We start from the raw sequence: 22,168 nt of genomic DNA, 5'->3' as shown, positions 1-22,168 counted from the left end.
CTAATTATAAATGTTTTTCTTTGAGATCGAATAATTATTAAAGCTTGGCTTGATATCAGACGGTTTGTTTTGGTCACTTGAGCTAACCAGCTCCGTGTAAGGAAACAATAAGTACCAAAGATAAGTTAGTTCCACACCGCCTGGATTGACTGTAAAATGTCTACAGTCCAAGGGTGCAAAGGCAAAGATGAAACTAATATCATTAAATTTTACTTATATCATTAAACGAAGTACAATGAAACTAGCAGACGCAGTTATTTCTGCAACGTCAACGGAAACTAGCAATTGGATGTTTAGTGATGGGATAAAGACCACGAAATGTCCCGCACAAAACAGAAGCCGATTTTTGGTCCTTACCGCCCTTCCAAACCGCGATCTCGCTCTAAAGAGAAAATAAGTGGACGTCCCTATTTCGTCTTTTGAGTTGTGCCCTCCGTATTGCAATCGACGCCTTCGTTTTCCTCGCCGCTGCTTCCATCAAAATCTTTCTCGCTTGCATCAGAATCATTGTGTTCATTGCGCGCTTCATCCTAATTCTCATCCGGTCCGACAAATGGGAAAACCGAATAGGATGTCAAATCCGGAAAACCGCGGGTTTTTCTTCTGAAAACCGAAAATCAAATGCCAAACAAAGGAAAAACCGCAGATGAATGCTGACATCGAAATCTGGCTAAGCCTGAAAACAGATTTTTTTTAGTCTAAAAACCGAAATAGCGATCGAAAAAAATCACCAAAACCGCAAACCTCAAAAGTCCGCCTTCTAAGAAACAGGAACTTTAGGGAATATATGTTGCCTTTTGCAGAAATACTTACTTTCGTTTCGTTACTGTTGGGAATCAACTTAGATGGATGCTGAGATTAATTCTTGTGATATGTGTTATGAAATAAATGATGAAAACTCGTCCTCCTCCAATAACAACCAGTAAGCGGTAAAGCAATACTGACCTTTCCCTAATCGGAGTTCAGCTTATTTCCAAAGCTGCGCCCGCGTTAATGATATAGCGGTTTCAGTGAGAAACCTGATTTCCTGATATCAACCAGGCTACAAAAAACAAATGATAGCAAACACAAAGAGAACTGGGTTCCTGCGCAAACTCACGAAAGTCTCTTCCAGTGTTCCCCATCCCTGGCACTGGCCGAAATAATCGCGCCTTAGCTGGGAACTGTAAATGTTTAAGAGGAAAAATATAAACTTTATCATCACTTTAGGTGGATCGCCAAACAATTAGGAATGTTAGCCTCGTTGAGTAGTTCCACGAGTTTTGTCCTGTTCTGAAGGCATATAGGTTAGGTAAAAATATGAATCCACAATGCACACCAAAAGATCTAGTAAGATATTTATTATTCAATATTTAGTCAGCGTTTTACTAAGTTATTTCCTAGTTTTAGGAAAAGAGTTATTCAATTTATGAAATTTCAGTCACTTCGTCAAATTGACTGGGCCTCAGAATGTTTCAAAAGATTTCCACTTTCGACAGACGCGTTCAAAAAGATAGTACCTAAAAGTCAAAAGACTTTCTCAGAGTTTAGCTGTCGAAAATTATTACTTTCTGTCGACTGTTTTATTCGAAATTAATATCCGCTTAAGAGCTAATGTCAGCATGCGTCAGACAAACAGCGGCAAGTCACCCAAAATTTGTTTTCACGCCTACTTTCATATTTTGTAGCTCAATATGTCCTAATAATTGTGGTATAGTTTATCAAGAAAAGCGAGATTGACTTGAATACTAGTGTGCTTTTCACCTCATGCCCTTGCATTTCACGTTTTATGCCATTTAATGTCATCCTTTTATGATTGGGAATTTCAATATGTGTCTGTACTTATGTTACGTACTTTCCCCTAAAAATGAAACCCTTGTCTTGAGTGTACCTTTGACCAGGTTTAAGTTTCTTGGATTACTTTTTCATATTCCTCTTCTTTCTGTTAAAAACCAAATATTTTTATATAACTGAGTCTTGAATTGCAAAAGACCCAGCACCAATCTGTGATCCAACAAAATAACTGGGCTCGAGTTATACTTCTGAGAAAAATAGCGGATTAGATACCCTTAATTTTATTCTTTCGCCCGAAATTTACTAGCGTTCAGTTATGTATTTACAATCAGAAAATCCTTTATGAGCAAATTTGATAGGAATGCCCTCTGGCTACATTTCTATCTTGTTTTTTATAGACTTCATAGGATTTTCCAAAGACTTAGCAGTGCTGACACCATTTATGGGACATCATGAAAAACTTTGGTTGGAAAATTTTCATGCCTCTACAATCTTATTTTATCGCTGGTATGTTGATGATACTTTTTGCTTATTTAACTGAGATCGAGATGCCACTATATTTTTCGACTATATCAACTCTAGGCACCCTAACATCAAGTTCACTATGGAAAAACAGGTTAATTATATTACAAATTACCCTTTTTTGATGTCCTGATTGACAACCATGACCCCAGTTCCTCTCTAACTAGGATTTACCGCAAGAAAACTTTCACTGGGTTACTAACTAATTATTTCAGCTTCACCTCGTACTCTTACAAAGTGGGTCTCATTAAGACACTCGTTGATAGGGCTTACAAGATTAATAACACCTGCTTAGGGTTTCACGAGGACATTAAAAATCTTACTGATATTCTAAAAAAGAATCTTTTCCCTGCTCATTTAATTAATCGAGAAGATTATAAACCGTTTCATTACTGGGACTCAAAACAATCATCATCCCCGGGATTCCCTTCCTACCACTTCACCTACGTTCTACTTTAAGCTACCCTACATAGGCCACTTCTCTGCTTTCACTCAAAAAAAAAGATCTGCCATTTTATTAAGCGCTATTGCAATGACTTGGATATGAAACTGGTTTTCTCTACCTTCAAAATCGGTAACTTGTTTGGTGTGAAAGACCCTGTCCCTGACGGGCTCCGTTCACGTGTAGTTTATAAGTTTGTATGCGCTGGCTGTAATGCCTGTTACGTCGGTGAAACCTCTGCCGGCATTTTTCCACACGTGTTAGAGAGCACTAAGTCAGTGACAGGGCCTCTCACATTTTCAGGCATCTGAAAGATTCTCCACATTGTCACGCTTTGTGTTCTACAGATAACTTCCATGTTTTAGATCACGCCTCCACCAGCTTTCAGCTTGAGATAAAAAAGGCTATTCATAATCAAAGAGAACAACAATCTTTGAATCAGCAGTTACACTGAAGAAATGTAAAATGGTTTCCGTGTTTACATAGCCTGATGTAAACACGCGGAAGGTTGGGAGAACACGAAATAAGCGTAGGAAACCACAACGCGAAGCGGAGTGGTTTCCAGCTTCCAGCTTTCTACGCTTATCTAGTGTTCTCCCAACCTCCCGTGCGTTTACATCAGGCTATGTAAACACGGAAACCATTTTACATTTCTTTTATAAAATAACTAATGAAAGAGGAACGAAAACCGTGTTTACATGCGCTCATATAAAATGGTTATATGGCCAATAAGAGCGCGCGTATTATTTGAATTATTTTATAACATGTAAATCTAAAACTATCTTTTTAATTCTCACACTTTCATGCTTTACCTCTTTTCATGTTGTCACTATTCATCTTAATTAGCATTGTTCTACTTACTAAATAATTCAATTTTCAATTCTTTGTACATGTTTTACAGACTCAAAAGTTTTGTCGCTTTCTTTAAAACACAGTTATTTTTTAAATCCAAAAAATAATAATTATAACTCAAACATTTTCTGTTAAGTCTAGAAAGTAAGAGGATTGTTAAAAGTAATTTCCTTCAGAAATGGAGAATAGTTAAATTGTTTCCCAAAGACATCATTGTTTTCACTTTTCTTCAAAAAATGGGAGCTCTGATTCTCCAACATTTTCCTTCGCGATACATAAGCACCAAAAAAGGGAGGGGGGAAAGGGAACTTTAGTACACCTTCAGAAGACAAACACTTCTTTTTTGGGGGGGTAGGCATTGCCCCATACTTTTCGGTAGTAAAAGTTTTCTCCTCTGAGAGTATATCACGCCCCGTCCACTACCACATGGGCCAAACTATGACGTCATCATTGGTTATCTCGTGACGTCACTAGATGTCGTAGAGGAAAAGGAGAAAACGCAGGATACTTAATGGGAATGTCTAAATAGGTACAATAATTATATCTTCTCTTTTGTAAATCCTCCCTTCTCCCAAAAAAAAAGCTACCCAATTGACTTCTTATTAGTTGTGTAACTTCTAGATCTTAAACTCATAGCTTGCCGAAATGGCTCTGGGTCTCTCTGAGAAGCGAAACAGCTTCACAATCTATGGCGGGACATTCATAGGTAGGATGTTTCAGTCTGTTGTAAAAGTTTATTGTGACATCCAGCTGTAACTTAGAATCCATTTAACTTCAAATAAACCTTCATGAGTTAGGACCGTTTTGGTTCCTTTCATGTTGTGGAAGTTTATCAACGCTCAGCGAAAACAAAACAAAGGAAACTTTATTTCTTTAGCAGATCCTAACCCCAGTTTCTGAACATTTCTGTCCTTTTAGCTTGGCCTTTTTTCGAAACGGGACCTTGCGCTAAAGGTTTAATTAAAAATAATTAATGCTTGTTGGATAATAAGAAATGCATGGGTATTATCGATCACATCTGATTGCCAATGAGTTTTAAAAAAACTACTGGATAAGTAATCAGAAATGTGATTTTCAAATTTAAAGTTAAAATTTTTAATTTTGCACGCCATGTCTTAGATAAAGAAAGCCTTCCCGCTGTGGACCACGATAACAAAATCAAACTTATCAATTGAAAATTGTTCAATTTTAAAGGCCCATTTCCAACCTTGATGCAACGCGCGCCGCGACCTACTTTCCTGTAACGCGAAATTCCCAGATCACCGAAAACCTTCTAAAATCGTCTTTCTCAAGAGCCATCCTGGACACATAGTCAACTGTTTTACGGTAAATACATTCGCCGTTCGTCATTTCACAGTTTCTTTACAGTATTTTGAGTTTTGTCTGGAAGAATCCGAAAAAAATTTTTTTTAAGTGTCACGCTTGGATCTCTTCGTACTCAGTGAACAGAGTCGGCGAAAAGGACAACGTTCAAATTTGTTCACTTTCTAGAAGCGCTTGAGGATTCTAAATGAAGATAAAATATTTCCAATTGAAATTGGTACTTTTCAAAGAGAAATATGGAAAAATATAAGACTGCCGGACTGTGTACAAGGTCAGCGAAACAGATAACGTTGGCATTTTTTTCACTTTCTAGAAGCGCTTGAGGCTTGTAAATGAAGGTAGAATATTTTCCAACGAAAAATTGGTATATTTCAAAGAGAAACATGGAGTTATTTGAGGACCGTGTCCAGCCGTGTCATTGAAAAGTTTTTAAGAGTCAAGCGCTTGGATGGCTTCGCACTCTGTATACAGGGTTAGCGAGAAACATCAAGTTCGAAATTTTTAGGCTGCCTGGAAGCGCTTGAGGATTGTAAATAAAGGTAACACATTTTCGTATAAATGCTCTTTGGATTTCGAAGAGAAATATGGAAAAATATCGGACTGCCGAACGTTTAATTACTTTAAGTTTAGTCACTTCATTGCAGGAACGTCAGCGACACTGACAGTTTGCATTACAATTCTTATTTGCTGCTTTGCATGGACAACAACCTCGACCACTCTTTCGAGCGCAAATTCCTCTCCACGGACAGGAAACTTCAACTGACCATTGGTGGATCAACATTTTAACCCTCTTCGAAAGGATTTTCGCGTTCGTCTTTAGCAACAACCAATCCATAGGCGTTTACTGCCTCGGAATCTACTAAATCAATGGTTCATCTGATTCCATACCGGAGTAAAACGTATAGAACTGTTTTAAACAGAATTATTTTGATAAGCTCTTCAAATTCATCGGAGAAAACACCGAAGGTATTTTGAGACGTGACATGGTTAAAATAACTGACCAATCAGAGGCGCTATTTAAACAAAAGCGGTGGTTCAAAACAAAAACAAACGACCTCGTTGCATCAAGGTTGGAAATGGGCCTTTAAGCTAGTTAGTGAATTTTTCGAAGAATTACAGCCTATATGTTTGTTTTCTAATTAAATTAATTACTGTTGTAAAAATGACCCATCTAAGCATCTAAATCTTTTTAGGAACCTCACAACGTACAATTTTAGGCAGAAGTTTAACTAAGTAAGCTCGTCCCAAGGTATTGGACAATTCGGTATGTAGGAAGCTCGTGGTTGAATTTTTTAAATTTCGATTACTACATTAATTCGATGATTTCATCAGGGCGCTTTAAAGTGTTGGACCTTGACAATGGGTGTTTATTCATGGCTGGGCGCTCATTGAATTTTTGCCATTTTCGATAAAAGATGCACCATAGACGATGTTACCATTTAGAAATAGTAAACCTGTAAAGGAATGATAATCAATACTTCTCATCTACAGGAGCTTATTCGAGGCTAAGCGCTTATAAAGTTTTCCTTCCTACAGGATGGGTACTTTTTTGAGATGGGCGCTAAATCGAGTACATATATATATATATATTTCACCATACGGACCTCCCAGCCGGCAAATAACATATATATATATATATATATATATATATATCGTGTCTTGGATACATGTAAAAATTATTAATGATCCCTTGAAAGAACATGTACGGTATTTTCATGATAAAAGTTCTGAGTCTTTTCTATCATAACACTGTTAGCTTACGCGAAATTGTTCTTCCTAAAATGAATGCTGTTATGTTACTCGTTATGAAAAATGATTGATTTGCCAGTGGCTGAATTTACATTTGTTATTCACATAATGGTTAACATCATTTACAATGATATTAACCATTATTTGTACTAAATAGCCAAAATTTTGATGGTTAGCCGTAAAAGCCATCACCCCATTGAGACCCTTCTTCTACTATGCTGAGCCCATAATTCTCAAATGCGACTTGTTTGGCTATGACCGTGTAACCTTAGAAAACGAAGTTTCCGCGAATTTCGAGAAATCAGGTAATGTTGACATCAATTCTAAATTAAACGGGAGGCATTTTGTTATTTTTATTATTTTATATTTGTTATTTTTCGAAGACAAGGAGGAAAATTAGCCATCATGAATTTTTTTCATTCAAATGATGACTCGGTGTTAGTGCCCTCTAATGGCAATTTTCTTGTAATTTTCTGAGAAAAAGAGGAAAGGAAAAGGTAAAAGCAGCGGGAAATGCCGTTGCGAGTTTTTTTAGGAAAGTGCCTTCTGGATGCGCGGATCCTACAACGTAACTGTAGTGCAGTCCATTTTCCCCACCTCTCTTCTCTTGACTATTGTTTATTACTGAAAGTCAAGCTACCTCCTCTCCCAGATGTCATTTGCTTGTTACAATATTTCAGTCACTGTATTCAAAGGTAAGACAAGTGATGTAGTTATTCTCGAGCAAATCCCCGATCCATTCCGTCCGTTTTCGCATGCGTTAGAACAGTTACTATATTTGTCTTCGATCATGCAAATCACACTAGCAAGAAAATGAAAAGTTCATGAGTACAACGGGCCAGTTTTCACGCACAGATAGCACACCCTTTAAAGACAGAAGCTTTATCGATCTGATCGATCTCGTGATGCGTTCCATAAGGGATGAACACTTAGGCCTAACGTTTCACATTAAACAGGGTAAAATGATTCATTTTTCATCCCTGGTAAAATGTGACGTGCCAAACCGAATATAGTCACTTAGTTTTTTTTAGTATTTTTGGCTTCGATCATGCAAATCACACCCATTAGAAAATGAAAAGTTCACGAAGACAAGGAGTCGATTATCACGCACATATAGCTTACCGTTTAAAGAAAGAAACTTAAGTTGTATTGTGATCGACCTTGTGATGAAAATAAAATCTTTCAAAGAGGTCAACACATAACCCTGACGTTCCCTATTTAAAAAAGAATAAAAAAGAACAACACTTTTCATTTTTTATGTTCAATTACATCATCAGTGATAAAAATTTTGTGTTATACAAAACCGAAATACTGAGTACTTATTGATTGAGTGGAAGGGCCGGACGGGAACAAATACTTGGCTCGGGGTCATGAACTACGGACCGAGCGCAGCGAAGTCCTTGCTTCATGAACGAGAGCCAAACCAAACTCACATCAATAAGCATTCTATCATATGATCACTAACTGTTCAAAATTTCAACCTAAATAGGACGCCATAGACGAGCATACGAACACACACAAAAAATTATGCAATTGAAACTTTTCGTTTTTATTTGGATTAGCTAAGAGGGGGGAAGGGAATTACCTAAAACACAAGTGATCTGGATACCCAGAACACTGTGACAGCGGAGGTTCGGAAGGTTGAGAAACGTCCCGACTGTAATTCGTTGTTTTTGTTGTTTTATTTTGAAAGCATCAGCCACATTGTCAACATCTTGGTAAGTGCAATTGAAAATCTTTTCTTGTCACTCGGTTTTTATCAGCTTTAGCTATTTAGTAACTGTAGCCGAGGTAAGGCACTAATGGCAAAGCCTGGTGACGGCTTTTTCGATCCTTGTGTTTGCAAAATGTAGTTATGTCTCATTTCGAGCGTTAGCCCTTCGTAAAGCGGTTGATGGGGCGATTGAATCGCCACCACGGTCCGATAAATTCGTTCTACGGCGACTTTTTCAAATCTCTGTGGCTTCATACTGTATAATTTATCCTCATTCACTAAGGTTATTGAGTGTCGTCCAATTTGAGAAATTGATGATCATAAAACTAAAATCAGACCCCTATTTATGTTGTGGACTGTCCCTCGCTGAAGGAAATCCGTGGTGCTTCATTACGTGGTTTTCCAGTGGCTATGATCTGCATTAGCTATTAACTCGACTTTGTTTCAGGAGAGCTCAACGAACGATCTAGAGATCGCGATAGATGCGAAATTTCCGCTTTCTACTTGTACACAAGCGTTTCATGATCGAGATACCCTTCAAATCTTTGGTTACTCGCGGCGGGTCTACGGTACATATTTTTCTAAGGCCGTAATCTGTTTCTTTGTCTGTTAAAGCGCCAGTCTCACATTAGAAGATAATTCATGACGCTGTGCGCTCACGAAGAGAGAAGTTTTAATTTTCTTTGAGAAACTGAAAATTTCTTAAATTCACTGTAAGTTAATACATAGTAAAAACGTCCTTTTCCGTTGAACGGATGCTTTATATTTCCACCGCTAAATTGCTCTCTTCAAACCTTTATGGTTAACCACTGTTTAATTAATTTGAGAAACTGATGGCCTCTACAATCATGTGATCAAAAACTAAAATCAATCCTACTTTAAGACATCATTATTGATAATGCGTACTTTCCTTTACTGAAGTCAGAGGATATTCGCAGTGTTACAGTTCGTGGTTTTCCAGTGTCCATAATTTTCACCAATAATTCACGTGACCTTGTTTGCTTTTTGTGAAGTACCAAGGTCTCGCATAAGAAAAGAGGTCAGTCTATGACACCACGTGCTCACGAAGGAAGATGACCACATTGAGACTCTCCCAAAATTAATCCTGTTTTGTTGACATTTTTCCTGTGCCTATCAAGTCCTCTAATGTTATGCAAAAATCGCAAGCGAAGTGAATGAATTTGTTTCAAAGCGACTTCGTTAAGCCTCAGTGGCTTCACATCTTACCAATCTTCCTCATCAGCAATGAAAAGGCTCGTTTCCAGCAACATTGGTTTGATAGCCCGGTAATAAACTGCTAAAGCAATCTTTTCGAATGCTGCCATATTGCACAATGTCAACGCTTAAAACTCATTAAATGCTACTTTGAGTCAGTATTCAATATATGGTCACCATCAATCACCACACAAAAAAACCAAAAAACTAAGAAAAGGGAAACTAGATATTATACTGATGACTATATTCCTTACCTGCTTCTTTGAAAACCGGCTCAATTAAAACTAATTGATTTGCCTGCGGCTGAATTAACATTTGTTTTGTGTTTCTTTTTCGAAAGTAGAATACTGATTTCTGAGGGGCTTTCGTTTTCCAGTAATGTTATCGTTGTCTAATTGTCAAGCTACGCAATAAAAGCACTCCGCAATCGCTGAAAATATCAACAAGTTGCCTTTGGAGAAACAGGTGACTGAGGAGGGAAAAAGTTTTTGAGTTTGCTTACGTGATGAGTAAATCCAAAGGTTCTGTTTGGATCATAAAAAATAGATCAAAGTTACTTATTCCCAATAGTGTCTACATCTGTATGAGTCAGTGAGTGAGTAAGCTGGTGGCACATTTACATATTGAAGTCTACGTAGAAACCTGTTTCTATACTTCGCTTAGCTGCGCTTTAAGAACATTAGTTCAAAATTAAAGTTAAAATGCCGGCCATTAGGCAAACTTTTGTGAATTAGATTTATATCAAAATGTCAGCTTAAGGTTTACAAAAAACAATTTTAAGGTATTAAAATTAAAAGAAACAGCCGTAGAGAATGGTTTTGATATCTATGATGTTCTGAATGTTTGCTTTCTCATCTGTACAACAAAACAATCACAGTTAAATGCTGGCCATCAGCGGACTTAATATGATGCTTCTTCCGGCTGTACGATTACAGGTGTCCGATTACAGCTATCTGTACGATTACACTGTCCGATTACAGCTATCTGTACGATTACACTGTCCGATTACAGCTATCTGTACGATTACACTGTCCGATTACAGCTATCTGTACGATTACAGGTGTCCGATTACAGCTATCTGTACGATTACACTGTCCGATTACAGCTATCTGTACAATACACTGTCCGATTATAACTGTAAAGAATGCTTGGTGGAAAATAACGCACGTAATGCACCAATCACATTTGCGGAAATTGTGATGGTTATGATTAATAATAAGATCAGTTATGTTGTGGATAAATACACTTACTTTTTAGTTATAAGTAACCCTAAATGTACGCTCGCCTTTAAATTGGCTCCATTGAGCTATTACGCTGTACTATAAATCCAAATTTAAACTCTGAAGATTTCTTTCGTGCATTTCTTTCTATTTCTAAGTAAGTCTTGGTTAAATGTCACCATAAATAAGATACAAGGGGAATTACGATTTTTATTAGTTCCGTCACGTCATCAGACAAACTTTTCAAGTGCTATTTAAATCAAGACTGAAATGCCAATAAAAAAGATTTCGTTTATGTAAAGAAATGATAAACGAACAGAATCGTATTGAATGGTTTAAATCATCTTGGCATGCCCTCACGATGTTCAGAAAGTTTGTGTTTTAATCCATTACTGTATCAAGAAATGGGCCGTTGTTGTGGGTTAAATTCGACTTCACAAGTTCAAACAAAAGCCTTTTGTTGTTTGTTGCGCTGAGGAAATTGTGCTGAGACTCGGCGAAGATGAATTTCAAATCGTCACAAGATTGTTGGCGTGTCAAATTAGCGGCACTAGTGGAGAAGGGTTGGGAAAGTCGCTCATGAGGGTGCTGTTCACACAGGGGTACCCAATGGAGAAAATGCCCTTCACTATGCTTGGTCTCTCAGAATATATTTTTTTTATCAGCGAACCAGTTGATTATAAATTTATTAACACGATAAGGATGCTTTGTTGTTAAAAACATTCACGAACTATACTCGGCAAGAGGACGAGAGGAAAAAAAGCAAACTAAACAAAACTGAATCTTTTTTGAACAACTTTTCAAGGTTTTCAATGTGAACATAAGCGTAAATATTCCGTAGTGTAACATGTCTTGAGGGTTTTTCTTTCTTCGAATTACATACCGAATAGCCATTTTAGAAGTATGCAATAAGGCTTATTCACTATTGTTATTAACCCCAAACAAAATACCTGGAAATGCTGAATTCTTTATTCTGTTCTTTGGATCAGTTGATAATAGCGCGCAGCACAACGCCGCAAAACGATGAAGCTATTATCGATGGTTTCACTTGGTCAAGAGTTGTGAATTTTAAAACTAACTTGCCTAACTCGTAGAAAAGAAAGAAAAGAAAAAGCTTCGTCTATGAAAACTCGCACTTTGAACTGGAAAAATCGCTCGATTAAGCCGTTGGATTGAAAAAAAGGATCAATGTGGTCGTTCTAATTTAGTCTTAAAACAATGAAAGCATTGGTTGATAGCGCAGCTCTTATCAAAGAAGCGCTAGTCTTAATACTATCACGCTTTCACTCTCGTAACGTAAAGAAAAGAGAAGGAAATTTTGTGTTTGGGAAAATACCACTTAGGAATTAAAAAACGCTCAACTTAAGTGGTTGGATTTAAAAATGATATTTAAAGGTTAATTAATGTTCCAATTTAGTCTTGCAGTGAGAACACTGGCGGCGCGCGCGGCTTTTAACAAAGAGGTGATAGTTTTAAAACTATCTAGTTTTAGTCGTAACGTAAAACAAAATAGAAGAAAGAATTGGCGTTTGGGAAAATACTTCTCAGGAATTAAGAATAACGCCGAGTTAAATCGCTGGACTAAAAAAATCAGTAATATTTGCGGGTTGTCGTTCTTCTTTAGTCAGTTCCAGTGAAAACTCTGGTGGCGTGCGCGGCATTTAACAAAGAGGTGAAAGTTTTAAACTACTCTGCGTTCCTTTTTGACGACAATAGAACATCGCATAACTAACGCTACTATTGTTGCCGTATGATAATTTTATGTTCTTTCAGTGCGTGGCCATAAAGACAGCTATTTTCAGTGATCTTTAAGTGAGCTTTGTCAAAGTTAGACCTCGTTTTGCGAAAAAAATGTCGAAGTACTACGAAGTCGCAAAAATTCTGGCTGTGCGTTCCATTGACGGACATAAAGAGTATCGGGTGAGATGGAAGGGTTTCTGAAGCAAGGTCGATACTTGGGTGCAGGAAGACGATTGCAACAGCGCAATGAAGAATGCGAGTAACGAGTATCCATATGTTCCGATATGTATTCCAGAATAAGCCGTAATGTAATAAAGATCGTCGGTGGAAAATGTCGTTTGAGATCAAAAGAGTGAAAAGACATTAGACTTCTTATCTTGTGTTACAAATCTTGCCGTCTGGAAAATCAGATGCCGTCTTCGCGGTACATAAAACCTTCAGCGGCGTTCAGTCATTCATCTCTTAAAGGATTAAAATTCATCTCGGTTTTTGTTTTTTGTTTGTTCTTTTTTCCAGAGGATGAAAAACTTCGACAATATCAGTGCGCAACAAACGCAAATCAAGACCTTGTTCTAAAGCCGCGGCTAAACGAGCGATTTTTTTGTTTGCGATGGTGATGCGATTTTGCCAGTTTCACGGAATGAGTTTAATTCAAACAAGTTTCATTCTTACCATTCACACAAATTTCATTTGGTTTCATCACTCTTTGTCAGTCTCTCAGTTGCGTCATTCTGTGTCTTGACCGACCCTCCCTGAGCAGCAAGTGACCTTGAACAAAAAGTAACTCCCTACTCCTCCCCAGGGTAAGACTTGACATAAACGCTCTTTCGCTTAATTTTCAACTTTCTCGCTCGTGCAGTAATCGGCTATGTTCGAATTTACCTCGTGAATTTCGCTATTGTAATGGCAGCGAGTTTGAATTTCCCTCGTGAATTAATAAGCCATTGTTTGGCTCTAAAGCTATTGTTTCAAGATATTCTTTTATGGATATTTGAGATACTAAACAAAGGGCATTGTCTTTGAATTTGATCAGCTTTTCTTTTCTATTTCTGACTAAGTCATGATTAAATCCAATACAGGCCTGAAATTTTTTTCAGGCCTTATTTTCACTACTGCCTAAGTAGTGCACATTACTGCGAGGTTCACTTTCATTCACGTTAATTCATCAATGAAAATAAAAGGATCGACAATCCCCAAATAAAAATCGTAAAGTACTTTGGCGCACTCAAGATGAAAACATGCGTTGAATCACTACCTAAACAAACAATGGGCATAGTTTTCAATGCAAAAAATTCTCAGTTTTTTAATTAGTCCTTACTGACAGAATGTACACGGCCAAAATCGGCCTGTAGCAAATCTTCGAGTTGTCTATTTTCGTTCTCAGCCACAAGAAATGCCATTTCCAAAGCCACTGAATACGTAACTTTCAGTTTTTCTTATCGTATTTTGGTTTTCTTCCCCTTCTAGGAAAGTCTGAACGCCACTATCTGTAAGCGATAGGAATTTTCCAATGTTTTAGCAGCCATAATCCGAAAAAATTCGACAAACGACCTCGGATTGAGAATGATGAAGGCTTTGCTGTTCATTCATCAACCTGACCGAGTGGCGCCAAACGCGAAAGACGTGTCAACTGATTGGCGATATCAAACACTTGTGAAAAAATATCGTATTTTTTCACGTGTGTTGTTACTGCTTTTCTCAGAGCTGGAAATCCTTGTATAACAACGTAGTTTATATGATAAAATCTCTTTGCTTCAGTCACGTTATCAGATACACTTTTGTGAATTAGATTACTGCTAAAAATGTTCTAAAAAAATATTATAAAAATATTCTAAAAGATCAAAAACGTGCAGAATCGTATCGTGTGGTTCTTACATTAGTCAAGATGTATTGAAAGCTGTTGATCTCTTTCGTAAAACAACACACTTAAAAATCATGGTATAAGTTGGCCTCATTACTGAGGGAAATTTAGGAATGTAGGAAAAATTGTCGTTTCACTTTCAAAAGTTTCAGCTGCGAGGTCAATAATTTTATCGGTCAATAATATTATCAGTGTACTGTTTTTTTTAGAGTAACTTTATCTTAACTTTAGCTTTAACTTTACGGTCACATATGGAATAAGTAACTTCTCTATCGTAAATGCATACATTATTTATTATTTTTTTTAAGTCCTGTCCTGTCCTGTGACTATTAAGTCATGTTATGTTGTGCAAAAATCGCCACCGGATGAAATAAATTCGTCACAAAGCCGGAGTTCTTCAAACCTCTGTGGCCCCACAGCTTGTTCATCGTTCTCATCAGCTAAGGATAGATTCGTTTTCAGTGACATTCATCTGATAAGTAAGCTCGTTCCTTGGTAATAGCTTGCTACAACAATATTTTCAAGTGTTCCATGCCATATAGCGGAATGTCAGGAAATCTTCCAGACAGTTGTGGTTAAAGGTTATGTCTCTTGTTAGCCTAAGAATTGAAACGCTTAAGAACAAGTCTCTGTAAGAATCAAACATCTTGGGAAATGAAAACTTTCAACCCCCCTTCAAATTTTGCATGCAGTTAGGCAATCAGGGGGGATGCACAAAAATGCCCTTTTTAAAGGTTGCTGCGCTCTCGTTGCCATGGGAACAACGGCTGCTTGTTCGAGGCCTGGGGCCTCATTTTCATACAAAAACGTCGCCAAAAGAGAATGAAATGTTTATTTCTCTATCTCAAGCTAAATTCAGCATTACAAATTGGCACTTCAATCATACGTAGTGACATCATTCGTCTTCATTTTAATTCCTTTTATTTTTCCCTGGGAGTAAATGTAAACACACCAATAGATTATTTATCTCGGTACTGTTTCGTTTATTTTTGTAATCGGGTAAAACAGGGAAAACGTTTATCTGAATTTCTCCAGAAGTACACCGATTCTGGAACTGAAACTACTCACCTAGCTGGTTATAATATTCTAGTTTTTTAATATGTAAAAATCTCTGCGGGTCTGCCTCTACTTTTTATGGGGGCAATTCGCGAAAAAAGTTAAAAATCAGATATTGCATAATTTGGCGATGTTTACATCTAATGTTCTTAACAACAAACGTTTCAGACAAATGAAACGTGCGAGGCTTTGAAAGAATGTTATCTTATGAGCAATATTCCGAAGAGAAATCTCGCCTCTGTTTGTGATCTTTTAAAAAAAATTGATCAACCTTCGCGGAGGACAACTCGACGTAACTACAAACATATACCTGTAACGAAGTAGAAATGCAGATGAAAAACAAAGCATTATATTGATACTGCTGACCACTCTTTCCTAGTTCCTTTGTGGAAAACAGGTAATACAACAATATTCATTCCCCAAGATTATCAAATGCTTTGATGAAGGGCTAACACTCGAAACGTCAGCTTCAGAAACTCATTGCAATGGCCAATTTACATTGTCAACTCTGTTGGTAAAGGCAAGTTATATTGTATATCCCACCAAAGTTTCTTTGGAAACTTACCCCGTTGATTAATGTTGTTTACAGAAACTATGCATGGGGAAAGTTCTCATAGCAAAAGTTAAGATTATTGCTGTTTTGTTTATCGTTGTCCTATGACTTTACAGTCATGTCATGTTGTACAAAAATCAGAACTGGAGTAAAATGAAAGGTGACAAACCGATTTTGTCAAACCGTTGTTACCTCAAATCCTGGCAATCATCCTCGTCAGTCACGAATAGATTCGTTTTCAGCCATATACTTCAGATAAGTAAGCTCATTACCTGATGATAAACTGCTAGAACAACATTTTCAAATGCTCCCAGAACGTTGTAGAAAAAGGTTTATCAATCCTTCTTGTTTTTTCTAAGAAACCTTCAACCTTTCAAAACAACTTAATTGATGGGGCGACCCTCCGACCATTAATCAAACTCAAGCATGCGTCAATATTTTTACTCTGTATGAAGAACAAACGAAACAGCTGGATCAAAAATCATTGGAATAAGAGATGACTTTCATAGCGTGACAGCCACACAGTCCGTTTCAAAAAATCTGTGCAGGTCAAATTAAGTTTACAAGTTTCACCGAATGTGATCCGTTGATGTGTTCTAGTTGTACTTATCTTACGTCCCTTCTTTTATTATTATAATTTATAAAGCCTCTATAGTGAATTCTAACACTTTCAGCTCGTTACAAAAAGTTTGCAGGTGAAATCGACCAAGCTCGCTTTTGTAACTTTACATGTGTGTTCCTGTTTGTGGTAACTCATTATGAATCCAGATTATCGAATCATTTAGTATTGCGTTACTAAAAATAATGTTTCCCTGATAACAGGAGAGGATGGCAATGGAAACCGAGTAACAGAAGCCATGATAGCTTTCATGACCATCGCCTTACTTGTTTCCGTGTTCCTGCTCAACTCAGATCGTATTCAGAAAGCCATTGAGATATGCAGTGAATGTTTGATTTTACTAAATAGCACCGATCAAAACAGCAAAGACCAATTTGATTCAGTACTGCCACAATGTTACAGCGACATCTTTACAGTTCTTTTCAGCAAGATGCTGTCTGTCTTATACAGAGAGTCTGGAATTATGCTTCAAACACTTGGCGAAAACCTAAAGGCGAAGGAGCATGTTGAGAGGGCCCTTTCCATAGCTACCGAAATTGGCGACAAAAGCGAAGAAGCATCCTGTTACGGAAACCTTGGAGCGCTGCTTCAGTCGCTCGGGGAATACGACAAGGCTCAAGAATATCTCCAAAAGGCGCTTGTCATCAAAACTGAAATTGGCGACATAAAAGGGGAAGCATCATGTTATGGAAACCTAGGTACTGTGTTTCTGTCGCTCGGGCAATACGACAAGGCTCAAGAGTATCTCCAAAAGGCGCTTGTTATCAGAACTGAAATTGGCGACAGACAAGGAGAGTCAACTGTCTTCGGAAACCTTGGTAATTTGTTTCGATTGCTTAAGCAATACGACGAGGCTGAAGAGTATCTGCAAAGAGCGCTTGTCATCAAAACTGAAATTGGCGACAAAAGAGGGGAAGCATCATGTTATGGAAACCTAGGTATTGTGTTTCAGTCGCTCGGGCAATACGACAAGGCTCAAGAGTATCTCCAAAAGGCGCTTGTCATCAGAACTGAAATTGGCGACAGACAAGGAGAGGCAACTGACTACAGAAACCTAGGTACTGTGTTTCTGTCGCTCGGGCAATACGACAAGGCTCAAGAGTATCTCCAAAAGGCGCTTGTTATCACAACTAAACTTGGCGACAGAAAAGGGAAAGCGTATTGTTATGGAAACCTAGGATATATGTTTCTGTCGCTCGGGCAATACGCCAAGGCTAAAGAATATCTCCAAAAGGCGCTTGTCATCAGAACCGAAATTGGCGACAAAGAAGGAGAAGCAATTGACAACGGAAACCTAGGTACTATGTTTCACTCGCTCGGGCAATACCACAAGGCTCAAGAGTATCTCCAAAAGGCGCTTGTCATCAGAACCGAAATTGGCGACAGGAAAGGACAGGAAACTGTCTACGGAAACCTTGGTACTATTTTTCAGTCGCTCGGGCAATACGACAAGGCTAAAGAGTGTCTTCAAAAAGCGCTTGTCATCACAACTGAAATTGGCGACAGAAAAGGAGAGGCAGCTAACTACGAAGAGCTAGGATATATGACTCAGTGGCTCGGGCAATACGACAAGGCTCAAGAGTATCTCCAAAGAGCGCTTGTCATCAAAACTGAAATTGGCGACAGAAAAGGGGAAGCATCATGTTATGGAAACCTAGGCACTGTGTTTCTGTCGCTTGGGCAATACGACAAGGCTCAAGTGTATCTCCAAAAGGCGCTTGTCATCAGGAATGAAATTGGCGACAGAGAAGGAGAGGCAACTGACTACGAAAACCTAGGTACTATCTTTGAGTTGCTCGGGCAATACGACAAGGCTAAAGAGTATCTCCAAAAGGCGCTTGTCATCAACACCGAAATTGGCAATAGAAAAGGAGAGGCAACTAACTACGGAAGCCTAGGAAATATGTTTGAGTCGCTCGGGCAATACTACAAGGCTCAAGAGTATCTCCAAAGAGCGCTTGTCATCAAAACTGAAATTGGCGACATACAAGGGGAAGCATCATGTTATGGAAACCTAGGTACTGTGTTTCTGTGGCTCGGGCAATACCACAAGGCTAAAGAGTATCTTCAAAAGGCGCTTGTCATCAGAACTAATATTGGCGACAGACAAGGAGAGGCAACTGACTACGGAAACCTAGGTACTATCTTTGAGTTGCTCGGGCAATACGACATGGCTCAAGAGTGTCTCCAAAAGGCGCTTGTTATCAGAACTGAAATCGGTGACAGACAAGGAGAGGCAAGTAACTTCGGAAGCCTTGGTAACTTGTTTAAAGTTATCGGGCAATACGACAAGGCTAAAGAATATCTTCAAAAAGCGCTTGTCATCACAACTGAAATTGGCAACAGAAGAGGAGAGTCATCAGTCTACGCAAACCTTGGTGGTTTGTTTCTGTCGCTCGAGCAATACGACAAGGCTAAAGAGTGTCTCCAAAAAGCGCTTGTCATCAAAACCGAAATTGGCGACATACAAGGGGAAGCATCATGTTATGGAGGCCTAGGTTGTGTGTTTTGGTCGCTCGGGCAATACGACAAGGCTAAAGAGTGTCTCCAAAAAGCACTTGTCATCAGAACTGACATTGGTAATGAGGAAGGGAAAGCGGCAGATCTTGCAAACCTTGGAAGTTTGTCTAGAGAAGTTGGAGATTATGAAGCCTCGGAAGTATACTTGGAGAAAGCTTTATCCATATCCAGAGATATTGGAGATAGAAGAAAAGAGTTCGAAATCCTTAAAAAATACGCCATTTTGTATTTATTGCAAAATAAAAACAAAGATACCATTTCGTGTCTTCGTCTGTGCATTGAAAAGTATGAGGAGCTGAGATATTTCTTGGGCGCCAATGATCACTTCAAAACATCACTTCTGGAGCACTCAGGAATATTTCCCTATAAGCTGCTTTGCAATTTGCTTTTTGACACTGGAAATGCTCGGGATGCTCTTTATTTTGAGGAGTTGTGTCGAGCTAGAGGCCTATCAGACTTAATGGTAGAGAGGTACTCGGTTGAAACGCACATCTCTGCTAATCCGAAATCTTGGTTTGGCGTTGAGAACATTTTTAGAAAGAAAAATAACTGTACTTGTCTGTACATTTCTTATTTTCACAATGATCTGCGTTTGTGGATCTTAAAGACAAGTGGAGTCCTTCACCATAGAAGAATATCAGTAGAAGAGAATCTAGTCCAGGCTGGGTTGCCCAAAGATTTGCCTTTGGATAAATTTGTGGATGATAATTTCCGGAGTCTTGGTATTTTGCCCACTAAAGATTGTGAAGATCGGTCGTTAAATATGGTTAAATTGCAACTTCTCTCCCCCGCAAAGAAGAGCTCAGCAAGATTGCTACTCGTAGAGGAGGACGAGAAAGTGATTTCAAGTCTATTTTTGTGTTACAAAATGTTTATTGCTCCCGTTTATGATTTGCTTGAGGAGCCTGAAGTCATCATCGTTCCTGACCGCAGTTTCTACAAAGTTCCCTTTGCTGCACTGAGTGAAAAGGAGGGAGCCGAATACCTCTCGGAGACTCATAGGATCCGTGTCATTCCTTCTTTGACAACACTCAAGATTATTCAAGATAGCCCAGAGGACTATCACAGCAACACTGGTGCCTTGATAATAGGCGACCCTAAGGTTAATTGGCTGCCGCCATTGCCAGGTGCGAGAAAGGAAGCGGAGATGGTCGGACGACTGGTGGGTGTTCTGCCTCTGGTAGGAGAAGAAGCAACGAAGCAGGCGGTGCTTGAGCGATAAGTTCAGTGAGCCTGATTCATTTTGCTGCCCATGGTGACGCCGAAAGGGGAGAAATTGCCCTCTCCCCCATCCCTAGTACTTCCAACAGGCGAAACGCTATCTTACCACATGAAGATTACATGTTGACGATGGCTGATGTATCACGAGTGAAAGTCAGAGCTAAACTGGTAGTACTTAGCTGCTGTCACAGTGGAAGAGGTGACATTAGAGCCGAGGGAGTCATAGGAATTGCCCGTGCGTTCTTAGGATCCGGTGCTCGCTCGGTGTTGGTTGCGCTGTGGGCCATTTCAGACTCAGCAACAGAGCAGCTGATGAGTCGGTTCTACGAACACCTTGTAGAGGGAGAAAGTGCCAGTGAATCCCTCCATCAGGCCATGAAGTGGATGAGAAATAGAAAGTCTACCAGTGTGTCTGAGTGGGCTTCGTTTACGCTGATTGGAGATGATGTGAGACTCGGGTTTGACAAGCAGAGGTAAGACTCAGTCCGAAAAGATATTTCACAAATTAAAGTCTAAGTAGATGTGAAGGTAGCTGTGATTCACTGGTCGGTGACTGTCGGCGGGGGTCCTTTGTTACCATCAAGGGTAGTTCGGTATATATCCATATACATATATTTTTTTTCTTTTCTTTTCGGAGAGTTACTATCGACGCTCTCTGGTTTAAATATAGAATCTCGAAAGGGCCTCTCTGCCAATCACATACAAGTGCTAGCCATTTATATTTTTAGATATTAAGCTTGGTATAATTGTATTTGCTTCATATCCAAAATATTAATCGAGTTTATAATGAATTGCTGTTTTTTTTTTCACTTTTTTTTACAGAGAAAGAGACCCCGACAGTGTAAATAATGAGAATCACTCGAAGGAAACAGAGCCAAAAGACTTTTAGATGCATAAATTGAATAGAGCAAAGTAGAGAACATACTTTATCCAGTATTTCATTGAAATTAAAAAAGGAGCTATCCCAAATTAGATCTAGTTCAATTTTTTGTGCTTTCTTTTTCAATATTGTTAAAAGACAAAATTTGTATCTATCCAGTGTTTTTTTTTTTACTTATTTAAACGTTGGAAATGAATGGAAATAGTATTTTAGCATAAGCCACTCAGTAAAAATTATAATAACCCAATTGATCATTTCTTATTCCTTTTGGCGGTCTTATCTTACAGGTATAATTTAGCACGCTCGACATCTCTTTTTCATAGGGGTGACTTAAGGTGTAAACAAGTAGTACTTTTCATCCTCCGCACTGAATTTTAATCAGGTAATTTATACGAATAGCACGTAGCTCTTTTAGGGGCAGTACCTCGGGTACGCCCTTTCTTGTCCGAATTTTCTGTTTATTGTGCTGTTGTGTAACAGTCTTCGAGGAGTATTTCCTCTTAATATATTTTTTCAAGTATGATTCTAATTCTGTTAGTAAGTTCATTACAATTTTTATATTATCAATCTTGTTTTAGTTATGACCAACCTTGACTGTAAGACTAAGAAATTTAAGGATGAAAATGATTTTGTAAAGCGTAAACATCTCGAAGGTATCTACTTAGTATGCGAACTCCGCTCTTCGTAGCTTAACGTGATTCGCTAGTTAAGTGTAAAAGGATGACGAAGGTTAGAGATTGGCAGCTCAGTAAGCGTCCCTTTTATAAGCGGAGACCCACACTTTCCTTGTTAGATCTGAATTAGTCCGGAGGTAATAAGTTGTATGTAAGAAAGAGAAGAATAAAGAAACCTTCAACTGAACAACGCAAAAATTATATTTCTAATATAATAAGCACAGAAAAATGTTG

General features: G+C 38.4%; 1 protein-coding gene across 1 annotated transcript; it reads left to right on the top strand.

Moving 5' to 3' along the window:
• Positions 1–20,387: 20,387 nt before the first annotated feature.
• Positions 20,388–21,443, top strand: LOC131774859 (tetratricopeptide repeat protein 28-like). Its single transcript, XM_066158598.1, has 2 exons — positions 20,388–20,853; positions 21,203–21,443. Exons 1-2 carry the CDS (start codon positions 20,501–20,503, stop codon positions 21,267–21,269), a joined length of 420 nt encoding a protein of 139 aa, XP_066014695.1. The 5' UTR covers positions 20,388–20,500; the 3' UTR covers positions 21,270–21,443.
• Positions 21,444–22,168: the final 725 nt, after the last annotated feature.

Source organism: Pocillopora verrucosa, chromosome 11 (assembly GCF_036669915.1).
Source record: "Pocillopora verrucosa isolate sample1 chromosome 11, ASM3666991v2, whole genome shotgun sequence".
NCBI classification, from domain to species: Eukaryota; Metazoa; Cnidaria; class Anthozoa; order Scleractinia; family Pocilloporidae; genus Pocillopora; species Pocillopora verrucosa.
The sequence above is the reverse complement of the archived record's forward strand: the minus strand, read 5'-3'. Positions and strand labels throughout refer to the sequence as shown.

Coding starts and splice junctions, on each gene's coding strand:
- LOC131774859 (XM_066158598.1), top strand. CDS start 20,501: ATGTTGACGATGGCTGATGTATCACGAGTGAAAGTCAGAGCTAAACTG. Junction 20,854..21,202: donor CTCGGGTTTGACAAGCAGAG/GTAAGACTCAGT, acceptor TTTTTTTTACAG/AGAAAGAGACCCCGACAGTG.